The sequence below is a fragment of the Lolium perenne genome, chromosome 4 (genome assembly GCF_019359855.2).
Source record: "Lolium perenne isolate Kyuss_39 chromosome 4, Kyuss_2.0, whole genome shotgun sequence".
NCBI classification, from domain to species: Eukaryota; Viridiplantae; Streptophyta; class Magnoliopsida; order Poales; family Poaceae; genus Lolium; species Lolium perenne.
Window position 1 is genome coordinate 304,621,516 of NC_067247.2, and position 23,525 is coordinate 304,645,040.

Genomic DNA, 23,525 nt, shown 5'->3' on the forward strand with positions numbered 1-23,525 from the left:
TTAACATGGTATCAGAGCCAGGGTCTCAAGTTCGAGTCCTGGTTTTCACAATTTATTCTATAAATTGTTGTTACTCCCCCTCCTGTCTACGTACTGGCTTCTAGGGCCATACGCCTTTGTTTACACGTGTTGACTTGTCTCCGCCGCGTCACACGTGAGGGGGGATGTTAAAACTATAAGTGGATTGCCTAACTCTTTCCATCAGATCGGTCTTTTGGAATAGTTGGTTAGTGCATGAAGCTTAACATGATGAACAATCTGATCACAATTCCACAATTTATCGGATCCCAACAAACACAACACTGATTACATCATATGGATCTCAATCATGTAAGGCAACTCATGAGATCATTGTATTTAAGTACATGGGAGAGAGAGAGTACCAACTAGCTACAGCCGAGAACCCGTAGTCCAGGGGGACTACTCACGAACCATCGTGGAGTCGAAGTGGAGGCGGTGGAGTCGATGGAGATGGCTCCGGGGGTCAATCCCCATCCCGGCAGGGTGCCGGAATAGGAACTTCTGACCCCCGAAACTTGTCTGGACGATGGCGGCAGCGATGGAACTTTTCATGGACGGAGGCTGGTTCATTTAGGGTTTTTATGTCGAAGGGAATTTATAGGCGGAAGGGCGAGGTCGGTGGCCGCCTGGGTGGCCCACTCCATGCCATGGCGCGGGCCACCCTTGGCCGCACCATGGGGTGGTGTGGCCGCCCTGTGGCGCCACTTCGTCTCTCCTCCAGACTTCGTCTTCGTTTCAGAAAAATAAGATCTTCGGCATTTGTTTCGTCCAATTCCGAGAATATTTCCTGTACAACTTTTCTGAAATACAAAAACAGCAAAAAACAGGAACTGGCAGTGTGGCATCTAGCAATATGTTAGTTCCAGAAAATGCATAAAAGTGCCATGAAGTGTAGACAAAACATATAGAAATTGGTGTAAAACAAGCATGGAACATCAAAAAATATAGATACGTTTGCATCATATCAATGTGCTATGTTCGGCGAAAGGCCAGCCAGCGGCGGGGCTAAAATCCATGCGGTAGTAGGTTTCCTTCACCAGGTGCTGCATGCAAAATCTAGATTTCCCGATTTGAGATTTGATTTTATGCGGTTGTGAAATGGTTGCACATCCCAAATTGGGAAATTGGGACAAAACTTGCATTTCTCTTTTGTCTGATGTGCTTGTACATTTTTCTTATGTGCTTCTACAATTGTCTCATGTTGTCGCAATGTTCATGCTCATGCTCAACATACATGCACAACATCATGGTTGTGCCTTTGTGTAGATCATGCTTCTGGGCATGCACAACTTGGTGATGACCATAATGGTAGTGCTATTGTGTTCATCATGCTCAGGATGGTGATGAGCAAAAATAGATGCATTTCCATGGTGTTGATCATGCTCCTTTTCATGTAGAACATGCTGATGAACACAATGGTTGTGTCATTGTGTTCACCATGCTTTGCTCATGCTCAGGATGGTGATCAACACAATGTCATACTTGTATTCACATACATGTAGATCATGGCACTTACAGGAGGTGTCTTATCTGCCTAGGCCGTGAAGCTGGAGTGCGACACGGTGGGCAGAGGATGGTTCCCTCCACCAGGCTACCAGGACAACCTCGTCGTCAATCGGTGGACGAGCGCTCTGAAGCCGGTGTTGCCAGGGAGGGTGGAGGTTTTGCTCATGCCACCTCCCACCGTCGGCCGCCAGCCTAATCTGGGGCACATTGCCAGGGCCCTCATGCCGCGGAGGTTCTACGTCCAGCTCAACACAGACGACCTCCACATGATCGTCGTCCCGCCATGGTTCCAGGACGCGCTCCGCGAGTGGATCAAGATCCCACTGCCTCGCAGTGTGCCCTTGTCTGCCTGCCGGTTCTGCGACGAGTGGGTGCATGTCACCCACCATGGTGGGCACGTTGTCTTCGGCCGGAACTGGGCGCAGGTGGTCTACAAGTACGACCTCCACATCGATGACATCGTGGTGTTCAAGCTGCATGTCTTCACCTTGAAGATGATCATCTACAAGGTGGCCTGCTCCACCACCAGGCTCTACACCTGCCCCGATCGCGGCTAGGCAGCGGCCCTTTTACATATGTCTGTTCATTTTGTATGTCTGTAGTAGTAGTGGCTTCAGAACTTCTGGATACATGACTAGGACTTGTGTTTGATCAAGGGGTTCTAGGGCTTATGTTGCCCTGGATCTTCCTTGATTTTGATCAAGGGGTTCCATGGGATTACAACTCCCTTGAACTTCCTTGCTTTTGCTCAGGGCGTCTCTCTAAGCCGTCACTATGGTGATTAGAGGTTGTGCATTTAGCTAATTATGTGTGTTATCTTCACTACTTCCTAATGGCTTGGTAACGGCTACGTAGGGGTAAGATCACCCTTTTGAAGAGGGAGGTAACAACATCCCTGCTTAGCACATAAACAAACAACCATTTACTCTCCCCTCAGCCAACAAAGTGTACATTGTTGTCAACCAATCACTGGGCCGAATCTGCGATGTCGAATGATTATTGGCAACCAAACGTAGTGCACAAAGAGACCTAGCATTCGTTCCACCTCATATGGCATCCACCGAGCTAAATATAGATACGTGAGAATTTTCATGCGAGCAAACAATCACGCCCCTTGTGAACCTGGTGCATCCAGCCCGGCTGTTATGAAAAATAAGAAAAATGGTTAGTCATGGATGATACTTATATCTAACATGTTATAAAAATTCAAATCGAAATTCGAAAAATATGCACCGGGCGTTAGAAAATCATGGAAATTCTGTGAAAACTATCCTCTTTTTTGTTTTGTTTTTTTAGGCGCTTAAACTCTTATATGACAGCACAGCTGACAAGTCTCAGATGAACCACCGGCCCAGGCCACGAGAATGGCTCGTAGGCACACGCCTGAGTAACTCACAAGGCCACAAACCCCTAGCCCAGGCCCTGCCGCCCTGGTGCCTTCGTCGACCCCGCAGACCCGCTTCGTCCGTCCACCCCAGCGGCGGCGCCTCTCCGAAGCATTTCCTCGAGCAGCTGCCGCGCGCGCGCGAAGCAGAAGCCATGGCGATGGCGAAGGCCAAATCCGCCGCTCTCTCCGTCGCCGACAAGTGCCGGGTACCTCTCGCCAGCACTCCTCCCGCTCGCTCCTCCCTTTATCTAACCTCTCTCGCCGACTCCCTCTTCTCGCCCTTCGCAGAACATCCTGGGCGCCAGCTGGGAAGCCCACCTCAACACCATCAAAGCCGACGCCAAGGGAAGGTGCGAACTCTGACCACTACAGTCCCCCCTCTGCGAATAACAACTAATTGACCAGAAATTTCTTGTTTTGGGGCCTTGGGCAGCAAGGGGGAGATTCACACGTCGAGGGTGCACTACATGGTCCAGAAAGGCATGCCCTACTTGATCGTCCCCGAGAACGACATGCACAACATTGTAATGCTCTGCTTCTTTTGCTTATGATGGTTGATGATTGATTCGTAATTTTAATTGCTGTTGCTGGTATGTTCTGACGAATTGCCTGACCCGTAGAACATCATAATCGACGAGCGGGGGTCTCTCTCGGTGTCCACTCCAGTCCCAGGTCGCCTTGCCACCTTGCTCAAGTCACTCAACAAGGTCAGTCCCCTGCCCTATATAAGCTTAAAACGCAACACAATTTGATGTGTGCCCTCTTCAACTGCCTTCCCTCGTATGAGTTCCGTCGTCGGTGGTGCTGACGTTGTTGTCCGGTGCAGTTCCCTTCCCGGGTCGCTATGACCGGCGATGTCCTGCGCTTGGACGATACAAAGGTAAGCTCATTCGAAATACCCCAAACGTTGCTGATCATAGTTAGTTCTGCAGTAGTGGTCGTTAAAGTGATACTGACTGTGCTTCATATGTTGTGCTTTAAGGTTCCGGTTATAGCCGAAAGCCTGAAGAAGGCTATTCTGAAGGAACATAAGGCTGCCAGCGAAGCTAGTTATGGGGTTTCAACGGTACTGTCTTCCGCGGGCGCGACTTGTAGGTCACGCAGTGAAGGTCTCCTTAGCTTACTCAATGAAGAGAGCTCCTACAACATCTTGAAGTTTGAAATGGGGTGTGTAAGCTGTTTTTATGCTCGGCCTCTTTTCTTTATGTTTGGTGCCCGTACAATAGATATCTGTTTCGATCATCTATGTAAGTAGTTACAAGGACCTATTTCTATTTGTGACTCTGGGGATATCTATATTGCAGCTCATGTGTCTTCATAGATTCATCTGGGAGCAGCCATAATATGGAGCTGGATAGTTTTGAACTACCAAGGGCCGATCTGCTATGTAAGGTTCTACTGGTTTGATTTCAGCTGTGCATCTGTACTTCCTACCTTCTAGTACCTTTAGCTAATTATGCCGTATTAGTCAGTAGGATGCTAGTTGACTGTTTGACAGATGTACCTTCTATTCCACTACTACATTCAGCTTCTAAATTTATGTATTGTCCTTTCTAGTGCCATTTTCTGCGAAGCTGATTGATGGTATCAACCGGAATGACGCAAGACGGAGAGCACTCATACTTTTCTGTTTTGAGTATTTTGATGTGACTGCTCGAGTAAGTGTCCTGTATATCTGGAGAAATTGCAATTAGGATAAGTGGATCCTTAGTTTCTCATTTATTTGGAAGAGGGAGAGGGGCGTAAATTAGCAAACCTTTTTACTATGACTATACCCATGACTAACATCTTTGTCTTTGCTTCAAGGATGCACTCTTGCTCTCCATTGATCACCACGGATTTGAGGTGCTCGCCAAGGTTCCTGCAACAGCTATTCTTCTTGATGTCTCTCGGCCCTACCACTGGAAAGAATTCAGGTTCTCATTCAAGGAAGCAGTTAAGGATGTTGAGGGCTTTTGCAACATGCTGGTCGAGTTAGAACAAGAAGCTCTGCATAGCGTAAAGAGCTATAGCGGATTAGGTTGAAGGAGATGGTAGCTCATCCTCAGACCACGGTACACATCATTTTGGTCTTCAGCTATGACAGTAGATCATCCGAAGAATATGATCTGACGTTGAATTAGTAAATGCTAAGTAGTTTGCATGAATTTGCCGGAGTTGTAAACTGACATTCCAGTTGGGAATCAAACAGATAAAATTTAGACATAGGTTTGTATGTCACCCAAATTTTCAGCCTGTGTGTTTGGCACAGTTCTACATGCCATATATGATTAAGGATTTGGCGAAGCTGGATATCAAAGTTCTGGCTTCATTGTGCAGTCGCGCATGAAGCAATTGATACAATCCTTGATACATGCCCCCAATCGGAAATTTGTATTCTGTATTTTGATAGTGCCAATAGCTTCTTGATGGCTATGTGATTCAATCTTCCCAATTGCTTTTTGGCTACGTGATTCAGTCTTTGCCTTGATGTTGGTACTTTTAGGTTTTAGCCGAACCTGTTTTTCTTGAACTCGGATGACCGCCTAAGAAACTAAAACCCTGTTTGAGTGGGAAATAAGCAAAACCAGATTTCCATAGCCAGGCAAGTGGGTTTTAGTATTAGTGTATTACTTGTTTTTTGTAAAACGCAATCACATAAAACAAGATTGTAACTTTCTCCGTCCTCAACAAACTCCACGCGCAAATTCTTTATTTTCCCGTGACTCCACCCTCAAATTTTCCGTCCGAGTCTATATACTACGTATTACATACGCTGATACAACAAAAATCAGAAAACAGATCTTGAAACCTAGTTCTGTTGTTCATGGCTGGCAGTTGACTCCGGCTGGGATCGCCGATTCGCTGGCCAAAAGTATACATTTGCTTCATTGTAGTAAAAGACCATTGACACTAGGTACATGGGCAGATCTAGAACTAAACTCACCAGGTGTCCACTTGCCTGTCAGTGTTTGTAGCTTCTTATACATGTGGCAGATGGTAGCTCCGATCCTGACTAAGTTAGTAGTACGAGCTACTTGGTGTTGTAAGTAGCAAACATTGCAGTATTTGTTGTCAATGTCACGAGATGATAATCATACCCGGTACTTTCAATGAGTGACCTGGAGAGCAAGTATGGGACTGCAGGTCCAAACGATTCCAAATCCAATTTGTGCTAGTGGTTCAATTCCACAACAGAACAAAGAATGGCCACCTATCACTTTGCAGAACTTGGTTGAACTATACTAAAACATAATAGTTAAATCATCAAAATTACAATGCACAACTGGGACAGCAAAACAGTAATTAGTTGAGTTTACTGGTATAAGTCTAGTCCTAATATCTGACTGTCCATAGATGAATAGATTATCCTTTCTGTATACCACTGTAATGTAAATTGTCAAATTACAGTTGGCGGTATGAAAATGACAGTAGTAATAATTTTGTTGCTTTGTTTCCATGTAGAAAATTATGGATGATCAGGTAAAATAAATTAAGAAGGAAAACAGTGATAAACAACCCATTAAGCGTCACATATGGAAATCTTCAGTGGACAAATTATTGCTCAATATACTAAAAGAGTATCCTTAAATGGAGGGAAGGACGAAACAGGTTACACAAAGAAATCATGGCTTGAAATCCAGAACAGTTCAATGACTCAACGGCAGACAAACTCACCGGGTTAGGCTGGGATGATGTGGTCATGTGGACAAAATGATCAAAGCTTCAGATGAATCTCGGGAGGATCTCATCTCAGTATCATTATCCAATAGACTAACAAATTAACAATACATCTGATGATGCTATATAACTCAGCATTGTTGAATCAAAGCAAAGTACACAGCTCAGTAAATAATGCAGATATTAAATAGCATGCCTGATCTTGAGACAAAGAAAAAACTAAAAGTTTCACAAGCATTTGCAGATGTAACCAAAGGGCAATTTTCATTGAGATGGACGAATAGACAAGTTATTCTTAAAAAGATTCAAGATGCTTAGATTTTTCTTGTATTATTCCATTGAGATTTCAAGATATTTATTTAAGAAAATACATCATTTTACAGATTTAATGAACCTAGACAGATTTGCTAAAGTGGTAGCAGAATGGGTTTGCTTGTTTATAGAGGTGATGGATCTCTCATTTGTTTCACATCACATTTGCAGCTACCAAAGATAACCACAACAGTAAACAATGCAGAAAAAGTGGCATACTGTCTAGTATTACTAGATAATTGTTTGAAACTTAAAACATAAGCTGGGGCAACTTATATATGCCCGTACAAAAAAATTAAAATTGCAAAACGATACTAAGTCCACCATAAAAGAGAGACAAATTATTGAAGAATCCTGCTCGGTCATCTAGTCGACCTCCTCGATCTTGGGCCCTGGGCCGCTGCTTCCGCCGGCGGCACTGGGCGGAACATCCTCATCCATACCACCTGGCATTTCAGCCCCGGCACCCTGGTACATCTTGGCGATGATGGGGTTGCAAATGCCCTCCAGCTCCTTCATCTTGTCATCAAACTCGTCGGCCTCGGCGAGCTGGTTGTTGTCGAGCCAGCTGATGGCACCATCAATAGCATCCTCAATCTTCTTCTTGTCAGCCTCTGGGAGCTTGGAGGCGATCTTATCGTCCTTGATGGTGTTGCGCATGTTGTAGGCATAGTTCTCCAGGGCGTTCTTCGAGTCCACCTTCTTCTTGTGCTCCTCATCCTCAGCCTTGTACTTCTCAGCCTCCTGCACCATCTTCTCAATGTCCTCCTTGCTCAGACGCCCCTTGTCATTGGTAATGGTGATCTTGTTCTTCTGCCCGGTGGTCTTGTCCTCAGCCGAGACGTTCAGGATACCGTTGGCGTCAATGTCGAAGCAAACGGTAATCTGGGGGACGCCCCTGGGTGCCGGAGGGATGCCAGACAGCTCGAACTTGCCGAGCAGGTTGTTGTCCTTGGTCCTGGCTCTCTCACCCTCGTACACCTGGATGAGCACGCCGGGCTGGTTGTCAGAGTAGGTGGAGAAGACCTGCTCCTTCTTGGTGGGGATGGTGGTGTTCCTGGGGATCAGCACGGTCATGACGCCTCCGGCCGTCTCTAGGCCTTGGGACAGCGGCGTGACGTCGAGCAGGAGCAGGTCCTGGACCTTCTCGTTGCCCTCGCCGGTGAGGATGGCGGCCTGGACAGCGGCACCGTACGCGACGGCCTCATCAGGGTTGATGCTCTTGCAGAGCTCCTTGCCGTTGAAGAAGTCCTGGAGGAGCTGCTGCACGCGGGGGATACGGGTGGATCCTCCGACGAGCACGACGTCGTGCACGGTGCTCTTGTCCATCTTGGCGTCGCGGAGGCACTTCTCGACGGGCTCCATGCACTTGCGGAAGAGGTCCATGTTGAGCTCCTCGAACCGGGCGCGGGTGATGGTGGTGTAGAAGTCGATGCCCTCGAAGAGGGAGTCGATCTCGATGGTGGTCTGGGCGGTGGAGGAGAGCGTCCTCTTCGCCCTCTCGCAGGCCGTCCTGAGCCGGCGGAGCGCCCTCGGGTTGCCGCTGATGTCCTTCTTGTTCTTGCGCTTGAACTCCTGCACGAAGTGGTTGACCATCCGGTTGTCAAAGTCCTCGCCTCCCAGGTGGGTGTCTCCGGCGGTGGCCTTGACCTCGAAGATGCCCTCCTCAATGGTGAGGAGGGAGACATCGAAGGTGCCGCCCCCGAGATCGAAGATGAGCACGTTCTTCTCGCCGACGCTGGTCGACTTCTTGTCGAGACCGTAGGCGATGGCAGCGGCCGTGGGCTCGTTGATGATGCGCATGACGTTGAGGCCGGAGATGACGCCGGCGTCCTTGGTGGCCTGGCGCTGGGAGTCGTTGAAGTAGGCGGGGACGGTGACGACGGCGTTCTTGATGGTGGTGCCGAGGTAGGCCTCGGCCGTCTCCTTCATCTTGTTGAGCACCATGGAGGAGATCTCCTCGGCCGAGAACTGCTTGTCCTCGCCCTTGTACTGCACGCCGATCATCGGCTTGTCGCCGGGGCCAGGGATGACCTTGAACGGCCACAGCTTAGCGTCGCTCTGCACCGACGCGTCCGAGAAACGCCTGCCGATGAGCCGCTTCGCGTCTGCAAAGAGTAAGATGCATGCGCGCGATCAGATCTATGCTACACGGTGATCGATCTGATAACGGATTACGAAAGCAGAGCATAACAGAGAAACAGGGTAAGATCAGATGGGGTTACGTACCGAAGACGGTGTTGATGGGGTTCATGGCGACTTGGTTCTTGGCGGCGTCGCCGATGAGGCGCTCGGAGTCGGTGAAGCCGACATAGGAGGGCGTGGTGCGGTTGCCCTGATCGTTGGCGATGATCTCGACGCGATCATGCTGCCAGACGCCGACGCAGGAGTAGGTGGTGCCGAGGTCGATGCCGATCGCCGGGCCGTCTCCTTTTCCGGCCATGATCTCGTCGAGGCAGGAGCAGGTCGGAAGAGAATTGCGGGATTGGTTGGTCGATCTGGATCTTGGATCGGAGCGCGCGTGTAGGAACAGAATAGGTGTACGAGGTGGAGGGGCGATAGGGGGTTGGATTTTAAAGGCTGTGGTGCCGCGACCACGGAGGGGTTCTAGAAAGTTCCTAGGTTGGGCGCGGGCCGTCGGATGCGATCTGGACGTACAGGATGAAGCCGCGGCGCCCTCGCGGGGTGGGGAGACGGGCGAGTCGTGGCGGACTTGGACTGGGCCAGGGGTTCTGGAGAGCGCGGGAAGGTTCTGGAGCCTGGGGAGGTGGAGACATTCCTACCTTTTGTCTCAGGCTTTCTGCCCGATTTGGCCGGCACCAATTGGTTGAGTGGACAAGTGCGCCTGCAGGGGTTTCCATGCCAGTTCAGACGCCGGAGGTACCACCGATTTTGACCTGGATTTCTTCCAACTTACTAGGTGAGTCAGATGCCACCTGGCTCAGTACTAGAAAGACTATTACCATTGCTAGTAAACCCACGTAGTATTCATCTACATCCTATATACTGGAGTATTTAGTAATGTAGGAGTACATTACTAATCGAAAAATCAAGAGCTATAGGCATATGACATACTCCCTCTGTCTAAAAATAAGTGTCTCGTACAAACACACCCAAATACTTGCATATTGAGGTTAGATGGTACACAAAGTCGTCACGCTGTGCAAACACCCCAAACAATCTGAATTGCACTGTTTGGATTGCCAAGTTGGCATCGGAAAAATTTGTGAAAACCTCTTGTCCTGGTTTGAATTTCTTTTCTGGGTTGCGTCTCTTCTGGTTGAGGGAAATTCACAGAACGGATCCCAGTAAATGCAAATATTTGAAACCTCCCTCCCCCGGTCCATCTATCAAACTTGGTCATGTCACGACTCCCGCCATAAGTGCGTGTCTATCTCGACACGGTCAGTTGGACGGGTGACGGTCGCGCCCCGCTGACGTTGCTGCCATGCCGCTGCACATCCGCCCGTTCCTGGAGTAGCCTCCCGACTACGGTGTGTTTGTTTTCTTCGTCTCCTTCGTCGACTTTCGCCATGGCTGTGAGCTCCTTGCGCCAGTTCAGGTAGGCTAGGTGTCATTGCCTATTCGACGGTGCCTCGGAGGAGGGATCCTCACGAGGGGGAGAAGAAGTAGGGGCCATAGGGCGGAGAGTCCTCGGGACGGTGGTGCTCGATTTACCCAGCTTCGGAACACCTGCTCAAAGACAGGGCCTAATGCTGCTTGTCTGGTATTATTTGGGCGCTTTCGCGTTGTTACAATGAGTTGTGGTTGTGCCTCTAGGGCTCCCAGGATACGGCTTATAAAGGCGTACAGATCTAGGGTTTACATGGAGAGTCCTAGCCGGAATACAAGTTGCATAACTACGGTACAATATCTTGCCGTGTACGTCAAGGATCCGCCTTCCTTCAAGGTCGTACTGGATCCGGATACTTCATGGGCCTTCACGGATCCAGCCTCCTTCGTAGGTCGGTTGAGATCCGGCTCCTTGCTCTTGGGCTGGACTTCATCCTTCACGATCTACAGCAACTGGGCCGCCAGATGGGCCACATGCCACATCACCGTCCGTGGGCCACCCGGGCTTGCCGGATCTAGGTCATGCCGTTAATATACCCATAAAGTATACCCACAACAGTAGCCCCCGAAGTTCTCCGAGATTCATCATTCTTCCGACTTCATTTAACTCGGTCTGAAGAGAATCTTGAAGAGCTTCCAAAACTTTCTTGTTTCCGATTCCATTCAACCGTAAATCATTGTCCTTCTATCACGGTATCTTCAGCAGATTTTTCGCGCACGTTGTACTGAACTTCCTTTTTTCCTGCGCTAAATTTTCGGAGATGCGAATCTTCAGCCGGAAATTTTGGAGTTGCTTGGTTCAAGTTACCGCAGCCTCAATTTCACCGTTTTAACCTAAGACACGTGGCGGCCATCCAACGGTGTGATAGATCCGTTTCCGCCGTTGGATCCGGCTCACGAATCTTCGCGCGTGATCTATAAATACCCGCCGCGTCCGGTAATTTTTCATTAGTTTCACCGCTCATCCACTTCATCTTCTTCCTCCTCCCGACAGCGCCGCCCACCAGATCTGAACTCCGGCGAGCTTCTTCTCAGAGACCTTCGTCTGCCGCCGCTCCAAGGGCGCCCACGACCGGAGATCGTCACGGTTGATCGGGAAATCTGATCCGCCGCCGATTCGTGGTCAAGCGAAGCTCAACGCGCTCTGTCCGGCAACCTCATTCTCGTCGGCGCGAAGAAGAACCGCCGTGCCATTAACGGTACGCCCGCCGGACCCGTAGAAGAAGAAGTAGTTTAGACTTAGATTAGTTCCGCTTACTCATACTAGTTCGTCACATGGGTGCAGACGGAAGCATGTCACCTAGCTCACCAAAATGTACTGGTAGTTCTCCGAATAGCCCCGAGCCCAGTTCATTAGAACCAAGCTGTCCGGAACCCCTAGCTTTCCTGCCACCACATATTTCCGACACCAGATTAGCTCAACCATTCTCCACATCTTCCAGCAACACATTAGGTCGGATCCCAACTCTCCAAGAGATCCAAGAAGAACTTGAAGGCCAAGCAAGGATGGCCGCTAAAGTGCAGGAGGCGGAGATGAAGAAGGCTTCCAAGGCCCGGATCCGAGAGGGCGAAAAAGGGCAGTGGTGGCCTTGCGAGATCAAGGACTCGGAGCTCAGAGACCTCCAGAGCGAGGGCATGATTTATCCAAACTGGAGTTTCATGATAGACTCTGTAACTCCCAAGCCGGAACCGGACGAATGCGTCCTGACGAAGGCCTGGATAGAGCGCGGTCTATCGCTCCCCTATTCGGAGTTTTTTCTCTCCGTCCTCTCCACCTATGGTCTCCAGCCCCACAACATTTGCCCCAACTCTTATCTCCTCCTCTCGAATTTCGTGACGCTTTGCAAGGGGCATCTCGGAATTCGCCCTGACGTCCGCCTGTGGCAGTTTTTCTTCCGAGTCAAGAAGGAAACAAAGGACAAAGCCATGGTGAACTGCGGAAGCATGACTTTCATGCTCCGCCCTGGTAGGATGTATCCGCCTCACTCTTCCCACGAGTCTGTCCGGTACTGGAATGCCAGATGGTTCTACGTGAAGAACATCAAAGTTCCAGGCGTCTGATACGTCTCCAACGTATCTATAATTTCTGATGTTCCATGCTAGTTTTATGACAATACCTACATGTTTTGCTCACACTTTATAATGATTTTATGCATTTTCCGGGACTAACCTATTAACAAGATGCCAAGGTGTCAGATCCTGTTTTCTGCTGTTTTTGGTTCCAGAAAAGCTGTTCGGGCAATATTCTCGGAATTGGACGAAACGAAAGCCAAACCTTCTATTTTACCGAGACGGACCCAGAACACCGAAGGAGAGACGAAGAGGGGCCAAGGGGGCCCACACCACCTGGCGGCACGGCCAAGAGGGGGGCGCGCCCAGCTATGGGGTGGGCCCCTCGGGCACCCCCTCGCGCCGCCCTTTCGCCTATATATTCCTCGCGATGCGAAAACCCTACATCAATCGATCATATTCCAGAAAGACTCCAGGGGCGCCGCCGCCATCGCGAAACCAAGATTCGAGGGGCAGAATCTCTTTTCCGGCACGCCGCCGGGACGGGGAAGTGCCCCCGGAAGTCATCTCCATCGACGCCACCGCCTCCATCATGCTCCGTGAGTAGTTCCCCCATGGACTACGGGTTCTAACAGTAGCTAGTTGGTATTCTCTCTCCCATGTACTTCAATACAATGATCTCATGAGCTGTCTTACATGATTGAGATCCATCTGATGTAATCGGTGTTGTGTTTGTTGGGATCCGATGAATTGTTACATTATGATCAGTCTATCTATATAAGTTTGTGAATTTATTGTTGCTGCAATCTTGTTGTGTTTAATGCTTGTCACTAGTGCACGATTGGCATGATCTTAGATTTAAGCTCTATAATTATTGCTTAGATTGTATCTACAAGTTGTTTGCACATGTCTATGTCCGGAACCCGAGGCCCCAGAGTGACAGCAACTGGGATAACTGGAAGGGAAGACTTAGATATGAGGATCACATGTTTTCACCAAGTGTTAATGCTTTGCTCCGGTGCTCTATTAAAAGGAGTACCTTAATTACCAGTAGATTCCCTTGAGGCCCGGCTGCCACCGGCTGGTAGGACAAAAGATGTTATGCAAGTTTCTCATTGCGAGCACGTATGACTATATATGGAAAACATGCCTACATGATTAATAAATTGATGTTCTATCTTAATGCTATTTCAATCCTATCAATTGCCCAACTGTAATTTGTTCACCCAACACTTGTCACTTGTTATTGGAGAGTTACCACTAGTGTAGATAGCTGGGAACCCCGGTCCATCTTTCATCATCAAATACTCACTCGGTCCTATATGTCATTAGAAGTAGTATCAACTATTTTCTGGTGCCATTGCCTCTGTGTTACTTCTACTGCTGCTATGTTACTGTTACTATTGCTCTCATATTACTGCTGCTTTCACATCACTCCTGTTACTAGTGCTTTTCCAGGTGCAGCTGAATTGACAACTCAGTTGTTAAGCCTTATAAGTATTCTTTGTCTCCCCTTGTGTCGAATCAATAAATTTGGGTTTTACTTCCCTCGAAGACTGTTGCGATCCCCTATACTTGTGGGTTATCAAGATTATTTTCTGGCGCCGTTGCCGGGGAGCATAGCTCTACTCATAAGTTCACCTGGGGAGTACACTCTACCTCTCTCTCTGTTTTTATTTTATTTTGTTTTGCTTAGTTTACTTTTGTCTAGTTTATTTGTGCTTAGTTTATTTCTGTCTAGTATTATTTTACTTAGTTTACTTTTGTCTAGTTTGTTTTTGTCTTGTTTTATTTTTCTTATATACCCGAAAATCCAGAAAATTTTGAAAAACCGAAAAATTAAAAACTGTTGTTATGGAAGAACCCACAACCATGATGGAGCTTATAGAATTATATATGAATTATAGAGAATCAAGAAAGGGTGAAGTCATGAGTGTCGTGTTAGAAAAATTGAATAAAATTGCTAAAATCTTGCTTAAACGCCATGATATAAACTGTTGCTCTAAACAGGATACTAAACATCTTAATTCCAACGGATGAAGCCCGGTGATCAGGGGGATACGTGAGCACCCCCTGACTACTCGACACGTGTCTAACGGCATCCAATAATCCGTTAGCTGTCTCCAAAACGATTGAAAGACAGGTCGTGCTGAGGGTGTCCACCTAGGTCCACCACACATACGTAAAAAAAGGAAAATGCCTGCCAGGAATCTGCTTTTGTTTGTTGTCCTCTCTTTGTCGACCACTCTAGTTTCTGAGCTAATTATTGGTGCTAGTTATTCTGATCCACATCCACGGTAGGCCGGCTGCTAGCATAAGACCTGGCCAACGCACACTTTCAGCTAACTGACTACCTGAACACTACTACTGATTCACTCGAGTGACACCTGAACTTGGTTGTCCTCACCACATGTGCAGCAGCTTCACGCCCAAATCAAGATCAGGCCTAACATCTAGCACTGCCCACCGGCGACCACCAGCAAAGAAGCGGAGCTTGCACATCTCGCGCTCCAGTATTCCAGAAGACCGGAATCCAGAGCAGCGCCCGGCCATGAAGAGTCGAATCGGATCCCCCAGCCTGGGGCGGACCACCTCCTTGCATGCTCGTCGGCGGCGGAGTACGAAGGCTCGTTCGCCGGCCGCTTCGTCGTCGCCCTGGCTCGCGGCAGTCCGGGTCAACGGGAGCTCGTGGCCAGGAGCGTTTCGGTGGGATAGCAACAATAGACACAATCGATTAGCAATTGATCCCCTTCATGGTCAACCTCCTTCGGCCCGTCGCAGTCGAGGCTCGGGCAGCTCCCCGTGCAGGACCAAACTCGAGCCACGGCCGGCACAGCCGCCACCCGATCCGCCGCTCCTTCGGCCCGTCCGCAGTCGAGGCGCGGCCAGCTCGCCGTGCAGCACCAACTCGAGCCACGGCCGGCACAACCGCCACCCGATCCGCCGGGTTCACACCTCCGCGCTGCACCGCAGCCGTCACCCCGTCACCATGTACGAGATCCTGCCCATCGCCGCCGCCAGACCCAATCGGCTCCGCGCCCTCCTCTGGCTACATCCGGGGCGGCGCGCATGCTGGAGGGCTCGTGTGCTGGTAGACGGGGAACCTGGCCGACGGCCGGCGCGCATGCTGGAGGGGGTTTCGGCGGCGGTCGGTGGCTAGCCTGTGGGGCGGCGCTCGAGGCCAGCGGGAGTGGCGCTCGTGGACGGAGCAAGTAGGTTGGGGGCGTGTTATGGGGTGAGGCGGCGGTGCCAGTCGAGGAGGTGGAAGAGCACCCCGCCCGCGCACCCCCTGGCGTTGAGCAGCGGCGGCGTGGATGGTCGCGTGGAGCTGGAGAGGGCAGAGCGGGTGGTGATGCGGCGGCGACGGCCAGACACATGCATAGGAGGAGGGCGGCTTTACTTCTACGAGGTCTGACCGCCGCGTTCCTAGGCGCACCTGCTTGTACTGGCCCGTGTGAGCTCACCGTCCACCTTTACTGAGCACGTCCGCGGCCAGCTTCTTCGCCCGGCGTCACGCCGCCCGTCGCCGCCGCTCTGCAGGCGCGCATGCGTCCTGCTGCTCCGCTGCTGCGCGGTCCATGACCACCGACAGGCTCCCCCTTCAAACCACCGGCGCGCGCGGAGGGCTCGAGGCGGGGCCGTGCCGGCCGGCGCGAGGTGGCGGCGCGAAGTTGGGGAGGGGCCGGCGTGGAGCTCGTGGATCCCGGGGAGCCCCGCTCGCTGGAGGGAGCAGGAGAGATTGGGGATGGATGAGGACGGATGTGCGGCGGTGTCTAGATGGGATGGTTCATGTGGTTTTTTATGTCTAGATGGCACAGCATTCTGACGTTTCACACGATAGGCAGAAAAGTAAATTTCACGGCCGTCTGATTGCCGTTAGCATCTACTCGCGGAGAGCGAATCTAAAAGCAAATCCAACGGTGTCTAGGGGGTGCTCACGTACCCCCCTGAACACCAAATCCACTCTCTTAATTCCAATGTGGCTTTAGTGAAGAAGTTTTAATTATGAACTATCATTGGAATAACTATATTCATCTTGGGTTCGAAGAAGTAGAACAATTTGTTTTATTTATGGGAGCCTCTGAGATAGAATCCTTCATGGCTAAAAATTATGAAACTTGTATTGCTTGTAAGGACCTTAAAGATTATGTCTCTTCTATCCTTGATTTTTGCATAGAACATTACAACAATAATCCTTATATCATTGATTATAAAGAGAGACTCATTCATGCACAAGAATGCACTCACAATTTGCAGGAACCCGTGAAAGAAGAAATTGATGAACCTGAAAGCTCATTGGATGAAAAAGAAGAGGAGAGTGATGAACAAAAGGAGGAAGAATGGATTACCTACCCATGCCAACCTTCTAATGAGAGTAACTCTTTATCTCTTACACTATTTGATTGTCCTCCATGCTTCCCAAAGGAGGATAAATGTTATGATCCTGTGGATTCTCTTGAAATATTCCCTATGAGTAAAACTTGTGAGAATAATTATGCTACTGTTATCTATGATAATCCACGCTATTTTGATAAATCTTATGATAATGCTTTGTTTGTGCCTGATATCGAAATGCATGGTACTAAAGAGTTTTACTTGGCAAATGTTTATGATAAAGCTCTGGATGATGGTCCTATGTTACTTGATAATATTAATTGTAATACTAATGAAAATGGGATTGGAGAGGTCTTGACTTTATCTAGGAGTCCCATATCTTTTGAGATTGATCAATCATCTTGTTATATTATTGATAAAAGTGGGTTTGAAAGTTTTAATCCCATTATTTTTGAGCTTGATAAAAATTATGTGTTTGTGGATCATGAAAAACATGCTTTATGTGATAGTTATATTATTGAGTTTATTCATGAAGCTACTGAAAATTATTATGAGAGAGAAAAATATGGTTGTAGAAATTTTCATGGTACTAAAACACCTCTCTACATGCTGAAAATTTTGAAGTTACTCTTGTTTTATCTTCCTATGCTTGTCACTTTGTTCTTCATGAATTTGTTTGTGTACAAGATTCCTATGCATAGGAAGCGGGTTAGGCTTAAATTTGTTGTGAATTTGCTTCTTTATGCTCCTTTTGCTTCAACTCTCATCCTTATGTGAGCATCATTAAAATTGCCGAGCCCATCTTAATGGCTATAAAGAAAGCACTTCTTGGGAGATAACCCATGTTTTTTATTTTGCTACTGTTTTGTTGTGTCTTGGAAGTTGTTACTACTGTATCAACCTCTCCTTATATTTATTTTATTGCATTGTTGTGCCAAGTAAAATCTCTAATAGAAAGTTGATGCTAGATTTGGATTTCTGAGCAGAAACAGATTTCTAGCTGTCACGAATTTGAGTAGGTATCTCTGTAGGAAACTCAGAAAAATCTGCGAAAATTCATGCGTGTTCCTCAGATATGTACGCAACTTTCATTAGTTTTGAGTTTTCTGATTTGAGCAACGGAAGTACCTCGACAAAATTCGTCTTTACTGGTTGTTCTGTTTTGACAGATTCTGTCTCTGTTTTTTTTGCATTGTCTCTTGTGGACTTTAAGCAAGGCTTTCTAGACATGGAGAGCTGTAGCTAATGTTTTATTGAGTTCTTGCAATGTGTCACTACAGGACTAAAGTGGATTAAATTTTTTTGAGTACTAACCGCTCTAATGAAGTTTATGAGAAGTTTGGTGTGGCAGAAGTTTTCAAGGGTCAAGAGAGGAGGATGATATATGATCAAGAAGAGTGAAAAGTCTAATCTTGGGGATGCCCCCGTGGATCATACCTGCATATTTCAAGAAGACTCAAGCATCTAAGCTTGGGGATGCCCAAGGCATCCCCTTCTTCATCAACAACTTATCAGGTCACCTCTAGTGAAACTATATTTTTATTCCGTCACATCTTATGTGCTTTACTTGGAGCGTCTGTGTGTTTTATTTTCGTTTTGTTATTTTAATTCTCTGAATAAATTCGGATCCTAGCAATCCATGTGTGGGAGAGAGACACGCTCCGCTTTTTCATATTGAACACTAGTGTTCTTAATTTACTTTAATGTTCATGGCAAAAGTTAAAAGCTGCTGCATTTATTGCTATTTGGTTGGAAACAGAAAATGCTTCATATTGTCTTGAATAATTTGATACTTGGCAATTGTTTTGAGCTCTCAAGTAGATCATGTTTAAGCTATTGCATCATGTAGTTTAAACCTATTAGTGAAGAACTACCGTAGAGCTTGTTGAAATTTGGTTTGCATGATTGGTCTCTCTAAGGTCTAGATATTTTCTGGTAAAAGTGTTTGAGCAACAAGGAAGACAGTGTAGAGTATTATAATGCTTGCAATATGTTCTTATGTAAGTTTTGTTGTACCGGTTCATACTTGTGTTTGCTTCAAACAACCTTGTTAGCCAAAGCCTTGTACTGAGAGGGAATGCTTCTCGTGCATCCAAAACCTTGAGCCAAAACCTATGCCATGTGTGTCCACCATAACTACCTACTATGTGGTATTTTTCTGCCATTCCAAGTAAATACTTCATGTGCTACCTTTAAACAATTCAAAAGTTATTATCTCTTATTTGTGTCAATATTTTATAGCTCATGAGGAAGTATGTGGTGTTTTATCTTTCAATCTTGTTGAGCAGACTTTCACCAATGGACTAGTGGCTTCATCCGCTTATCCAATAATTTTGCAAAAAGAGCTGGCAACGGGGTGCCCAGCCCCAATTAATTAACTTTCATTAATAATTCTCTTCACATGTTTTGCCCTGATTCATCAGTAAGCAACTTAATTTTGCAAATAGACACTCCTTCATGGTATGTGAAATATTGGAAGGCACCCGAGGATTCGGTTAGCCATAGCTTGTGAAAGCAAAAGGTTGGGAGGAGTGTCATCCATAAATAAAACTAAAATACATGTGTAAACAAAAGAGAAGAGGGATGATCTACCTTGTTGGTAGAGATAACGTCTTTCATGGGAGCCGCTCTTTGAAAGTATGTTTGATGAGGGGGTTAGAGTGCCCACTACCATTCGTTGACAACAGCAAACACATCTCAAAACTTTACTTTTATGCTCTCCATATGATTTCAAAACTTAAAAAGCTCTAGCACATGATTTAATCCCTGCTTCCCTCTGCGAAGGGCCTTTCTTTTACTTTATGTTGAGTCAGTTTACCTACTTCCTTCTATCTTAGAAGCAAACACTTGTGTCAACTGTGTGCATTGATTCTTACATACTTTCTTATTGCACTTATTATTTTACTTGTGTTGACAATTATCCATGAGATATGCATGTTGAAAGTTGAAAGCAATTACTGAAACTTAAATCTTCCTTTGTGTTGATTCAAAACCTCTTATTAAGAATTTATTGCTTTATGAGTTAACTCTTATGCAAGACTTTTTTATGCTTGTCTTGAAAGTACTATTCATGAAAAGTTTTTGCTATATGTTATCTATTTGTTAGCAAACTATAGATCATTTCCTTGAGTCACTTCATTCATCTCATATGCTTTACAATAGTATGATCAAGATTATGTAAGTAGCATGTCATTTCAGAAATTATTCTTCTTATCGTTTACCTACTCGAGGGCGAGTAGGAACTAAGCTTGGGGATGCTTGATACGTCTCCAACGTATCTATAATTTTCTGATGTTCCATGCTAGTTTTATGACAATACCTACATGTTTTGCTCACACTTTATAATGATTTTATGCATTTTCCGGGACTAACCTATTAACAAGATGCCAAGGTGCCAGTTCCTGTTTTTTGCTGTTTTTGGTTCCAGAAAAGTTGTCCGGGCAATATTCTCGGAATTGGACGAAACGAAAGCCAAACCTTCTATTTTAGCGAGACGGAACTAGAACACCGAAGGAGAGACGGAGAGGGGCCAAGGGGGCCCCACACTACCTGGCGGCACGACCAAGAGGGGGGGCGGGCCCAGCTGTGGGGTGGGCCCCTCGGGCACCCCCTCGCGCCGCCCTTTCGCCTATATATTCCTCGCGACGCGAAAACTCTACATCAATCGATCATATTCCAGAAAGACTCCAGGGGCGCCGCCGCCATCGCGAAACCAAGATTCGGGGGACAAAATCTCTGTTCCGGCACGCCGCGGGGACGGGGAAGTGCCCCCGGAAGTCATCTCCATCGACGCCACCGCCTCCATCATGCTCCGTGAGTAGTTCCCCCATGGACTACGGGTTCTAGCAGTAGCTAGTTGGTATTCTCTCTCCCATGTACTTCAATACAATTATCTCATGAGCTGCCTTACATGATTGAGATCCATCTGATGTTATCGGTGTTGTGTTTGTTGGGATCCGATGAATTGCTACATTATGATCAGTCTATCTATATAAGTTTGTGAAGTTATTGTTGCTGCAATCTTGTTGTGTTTAATGGTTGTCACTAGTGCACGAGTGGCATGATCTTAGATTTAAGCTCTATAATTATTGCTTAGATTGTATCTACAAGTTGTTTGCACATGTCTATGTCCGGAACCCGAGGCCCCAGAGTGACATCAACTGGGATAACTGGAAGGGAAGACTTAGATATGAGGATCACATGTTTTCACCAAGTGTTAATGCTTTGCTCCTGTGCTCTATTAAAAGGAGTACCTTAATTACCAGTAGATTCCCTTGAGGCCCGGCTGCCACCGGCTGGTAGGACAAAAGATGTTATGCAAGTTTCTCATTGCGAGCACGTATGACTATATATGGAAAACATGCCTACATGATTAATAAATTGATGTTCTATCTTAATGCTATTTCAATCCTATCAATTGCCCAACTGTAATTTGTTCACCCAACACTTGTCACTTGTTATTGGAGAGTTACCACTAGTGTAGATAGCTGGGAACCCCGGTCCATCTTTCATCATCAAATACTCACTCGGTCCTATATGCCATTAGAAGTAGTTGATACGTCTCCAACGTATCTATAATTTCTGATGTTCCATGCTTGTTTTATGACAATACCTACATGTTTTGCTCGCACTTTATAATGTTTTTATGCGTTTTCCGGAACTAACCTATTAACAAGATGCCGAAGTGCCAGTTCCTGTTTTCTGTTGTTTTTGGTTCCAGAAAGGATGTTCGGGTAATATTCTCGGAATTCGACGAAACAAAGACCCAATATCTTATTTTTCCCGGAAGATTCCAGAACACCGAAGGAGACTCGGAGGCGGGCAGCAGGGGGCCCACACCATAAGGCGGCGCGGGTGGCCCCCTGGCCGCTTGATGACCCACAAGTATAGGGGGTGTATCGTAGTATTTTCAATAAGTAAGAATGTCGATCCCAACGAGGAGCAGAAGGTGTTGACAAGCAGTTTCGATGAAGGATTCACTGTAAATGCTCACAGACAAGTATTCAGGGGGTTTTGATGTAGCAGATGAATAAAGTACGAGTAAGTAAAGTGCGAGAGTAACAATTGCAGCGAGTGGCCCAATCCTTTTTAGCACAAAGGACAAGCCGGTTTGTTTACTTATAATGACCAAACGTTCTTGAGGACACACGGGAATTTAGTCTAGTGCTTTCGCTTCATATAGCTAATTAATCTTCATTGTTTTGATAAGTGTTGTGTGGGTGAACCTATGCTAATGCACCGCCCTTCCTAGGACTAATACATACTTGTGATTATACCCCTTGCAAGCATCCGCAATTACAAGAAAGTAATTAAGATAAATCTAACCACAGCCTTAAACTCTGAGATCCTCGTTTATCCCTCCCCGCATCGATATACCAACGGGGGTTTAGGTTTCTGTCACTCCGGCAACCCCGCAATTGGCAAACGAGTACAAGATGCATTCCCCTAGGCCCATAAAGGTGAAGTATCATGTAGTCGACGTTCACATGACACCACTAGAAGAATAACACCACAACTTAAATATCATAACATTGAATATTACTCAACCATAATTCACTACTAACATTTAGACTTCACCCATGTCCTCAAGAACTAAACAAACTACTCACGAGACATCATATGGAACATGATCAGAGGTGATATGATGATGAATAACAATCTGAACATAAACCTTGGTTCAATGGTTTCACTCAATAGCATCAATAACAAGTAGAAATCAATACCGGGAGAGTTTCCCCTATCAAACAATCAAGATCCAACCCAAATTGTTACAGCGGTGATGATGTGCAGCGGTGGAGACGGCGGTGATGATGATGAAGATGATGGTGATGATGATGGAGATGATGTCCAGCTCGATGTCGGTGACGATGGCGTCGATTTCCCCCTCCGGGAGGGAATTTCCCCGGCAGATTTCAGCCTGCCGGAGAGCTCTTTTCTCTCAGGTGTTTTCCGCCCCGCAGAGGCGGCTGTGACTCTTCGCAAGTATCCTCTGGAGATTAGGTTTTCGGGACGAAGATGTACGCGAAGGAGAGGAGGCCAGAGGGGGCTGTGGGCCCCCTCCCCACAAGGCGGCGCGGCCAGGCCTTGGCCCGCGCCGGCCTGTGAGGTGGGCCCACGGTGGCCCTCCTCGGCTCCTCCTTCTGGCTCCCTTCGTCTTCTGGAAAAATAGGATTTTTCATATAAATTCCGTCAATTGTTGATCTTCCGAAATATTGCATTCTGACGGCGCTTTTTCCAGCAGAATCCTGACTTCGATGCGTGATCCTCCAACAATCATGAAACATGCAAAATAGATGAAATAACATAAGTATCATCTCCAAATATGAAATATATCAATGAATAACGGCAAATTATGATACAAAATAGTGATGCAAAATGGACGTATCAACTCCCACCAAGCTTAGACTTCGCTTGTCCCCAAGCGAAACTGAACTTGGTAAACAGGACCACATGTTTATGGAGTGAAGAGTCGATAAATAAAATACGGACAAGAAGCATCATATTCATTCACACAAGACATTCTAGTAAACAACTTCCTCATATAATTCAACTTGAAACAAGTAGAAGGTAATCACAAATAAAGGTGCATAAGAAATCATAATTGGTAATGGCAAACTTCGTTCTTGGTCAGAGAACAATTAGCAGATTGTACTTATCTATCGAGCAGCGCTCTCATGTTAAAGTTTATATGGCACAACTTGCATACTCAATCATAATAATC

General features: G+C 46.9%; 2 protein-coding genes across 2 annotated transcripts; one reads left to right on the plus strand and one right to left on the minus strand.

Annotated features, from left to right (window-relative positions):
* Positions 1-2,915: 2,915 nt before the first annotated feature.
* LOC127321176 (uncharacterized) lies at positions 2,916-5,213 on the plus strand. Its single transcript, XM_051350214.2, has 9 exons — positions 2,916-3,120; positions 3,203-3,264; positions 3,348-3,438; positions 3,535-3,621; positions 3,741-3,794; positions 3,897-4,081; positions 4,219-4,301; positions 4,472-4,572; positions 4,721-5,213. Exons 1-9 carry the CDS (start codon positions 3,067-3,069, stop codon positions 4,937-4,939), a joined length of 936 nt encoding a protein of 311 aa, XP_051206174.1. The 5' UTR covers positions 2,916-3,066; the 3' UTR covers positions 4,940-5,213.
* Positions 5,214-7,086: 1,873 nt separating this feature from the next.
* On the minus strand, positions 7,087-9,440 carry LOC127321179 (heat shock cognate 70 kDa protein 2). Its single transcript, XM_051350216.2, has 2 exons — positions 9,116-9,440; positions 7,087-8,994 (listed from the first exon to the last, which is right to left on the minus strand). Exons 1-2 carry the CDS (start codon positions 9,327-9,329, stop codon positions 7,253-7,255), a joined length of 1,956 nt encoding a protein of 651 aa, XP_051206176.1. The 5' UTR covers positions 9,330-9,440; the 3' UTR covers positions 7,087-7,252.
* Between the last annotated feature and the right edge of the window lie 14,085 nt (positions 9,441-23,525).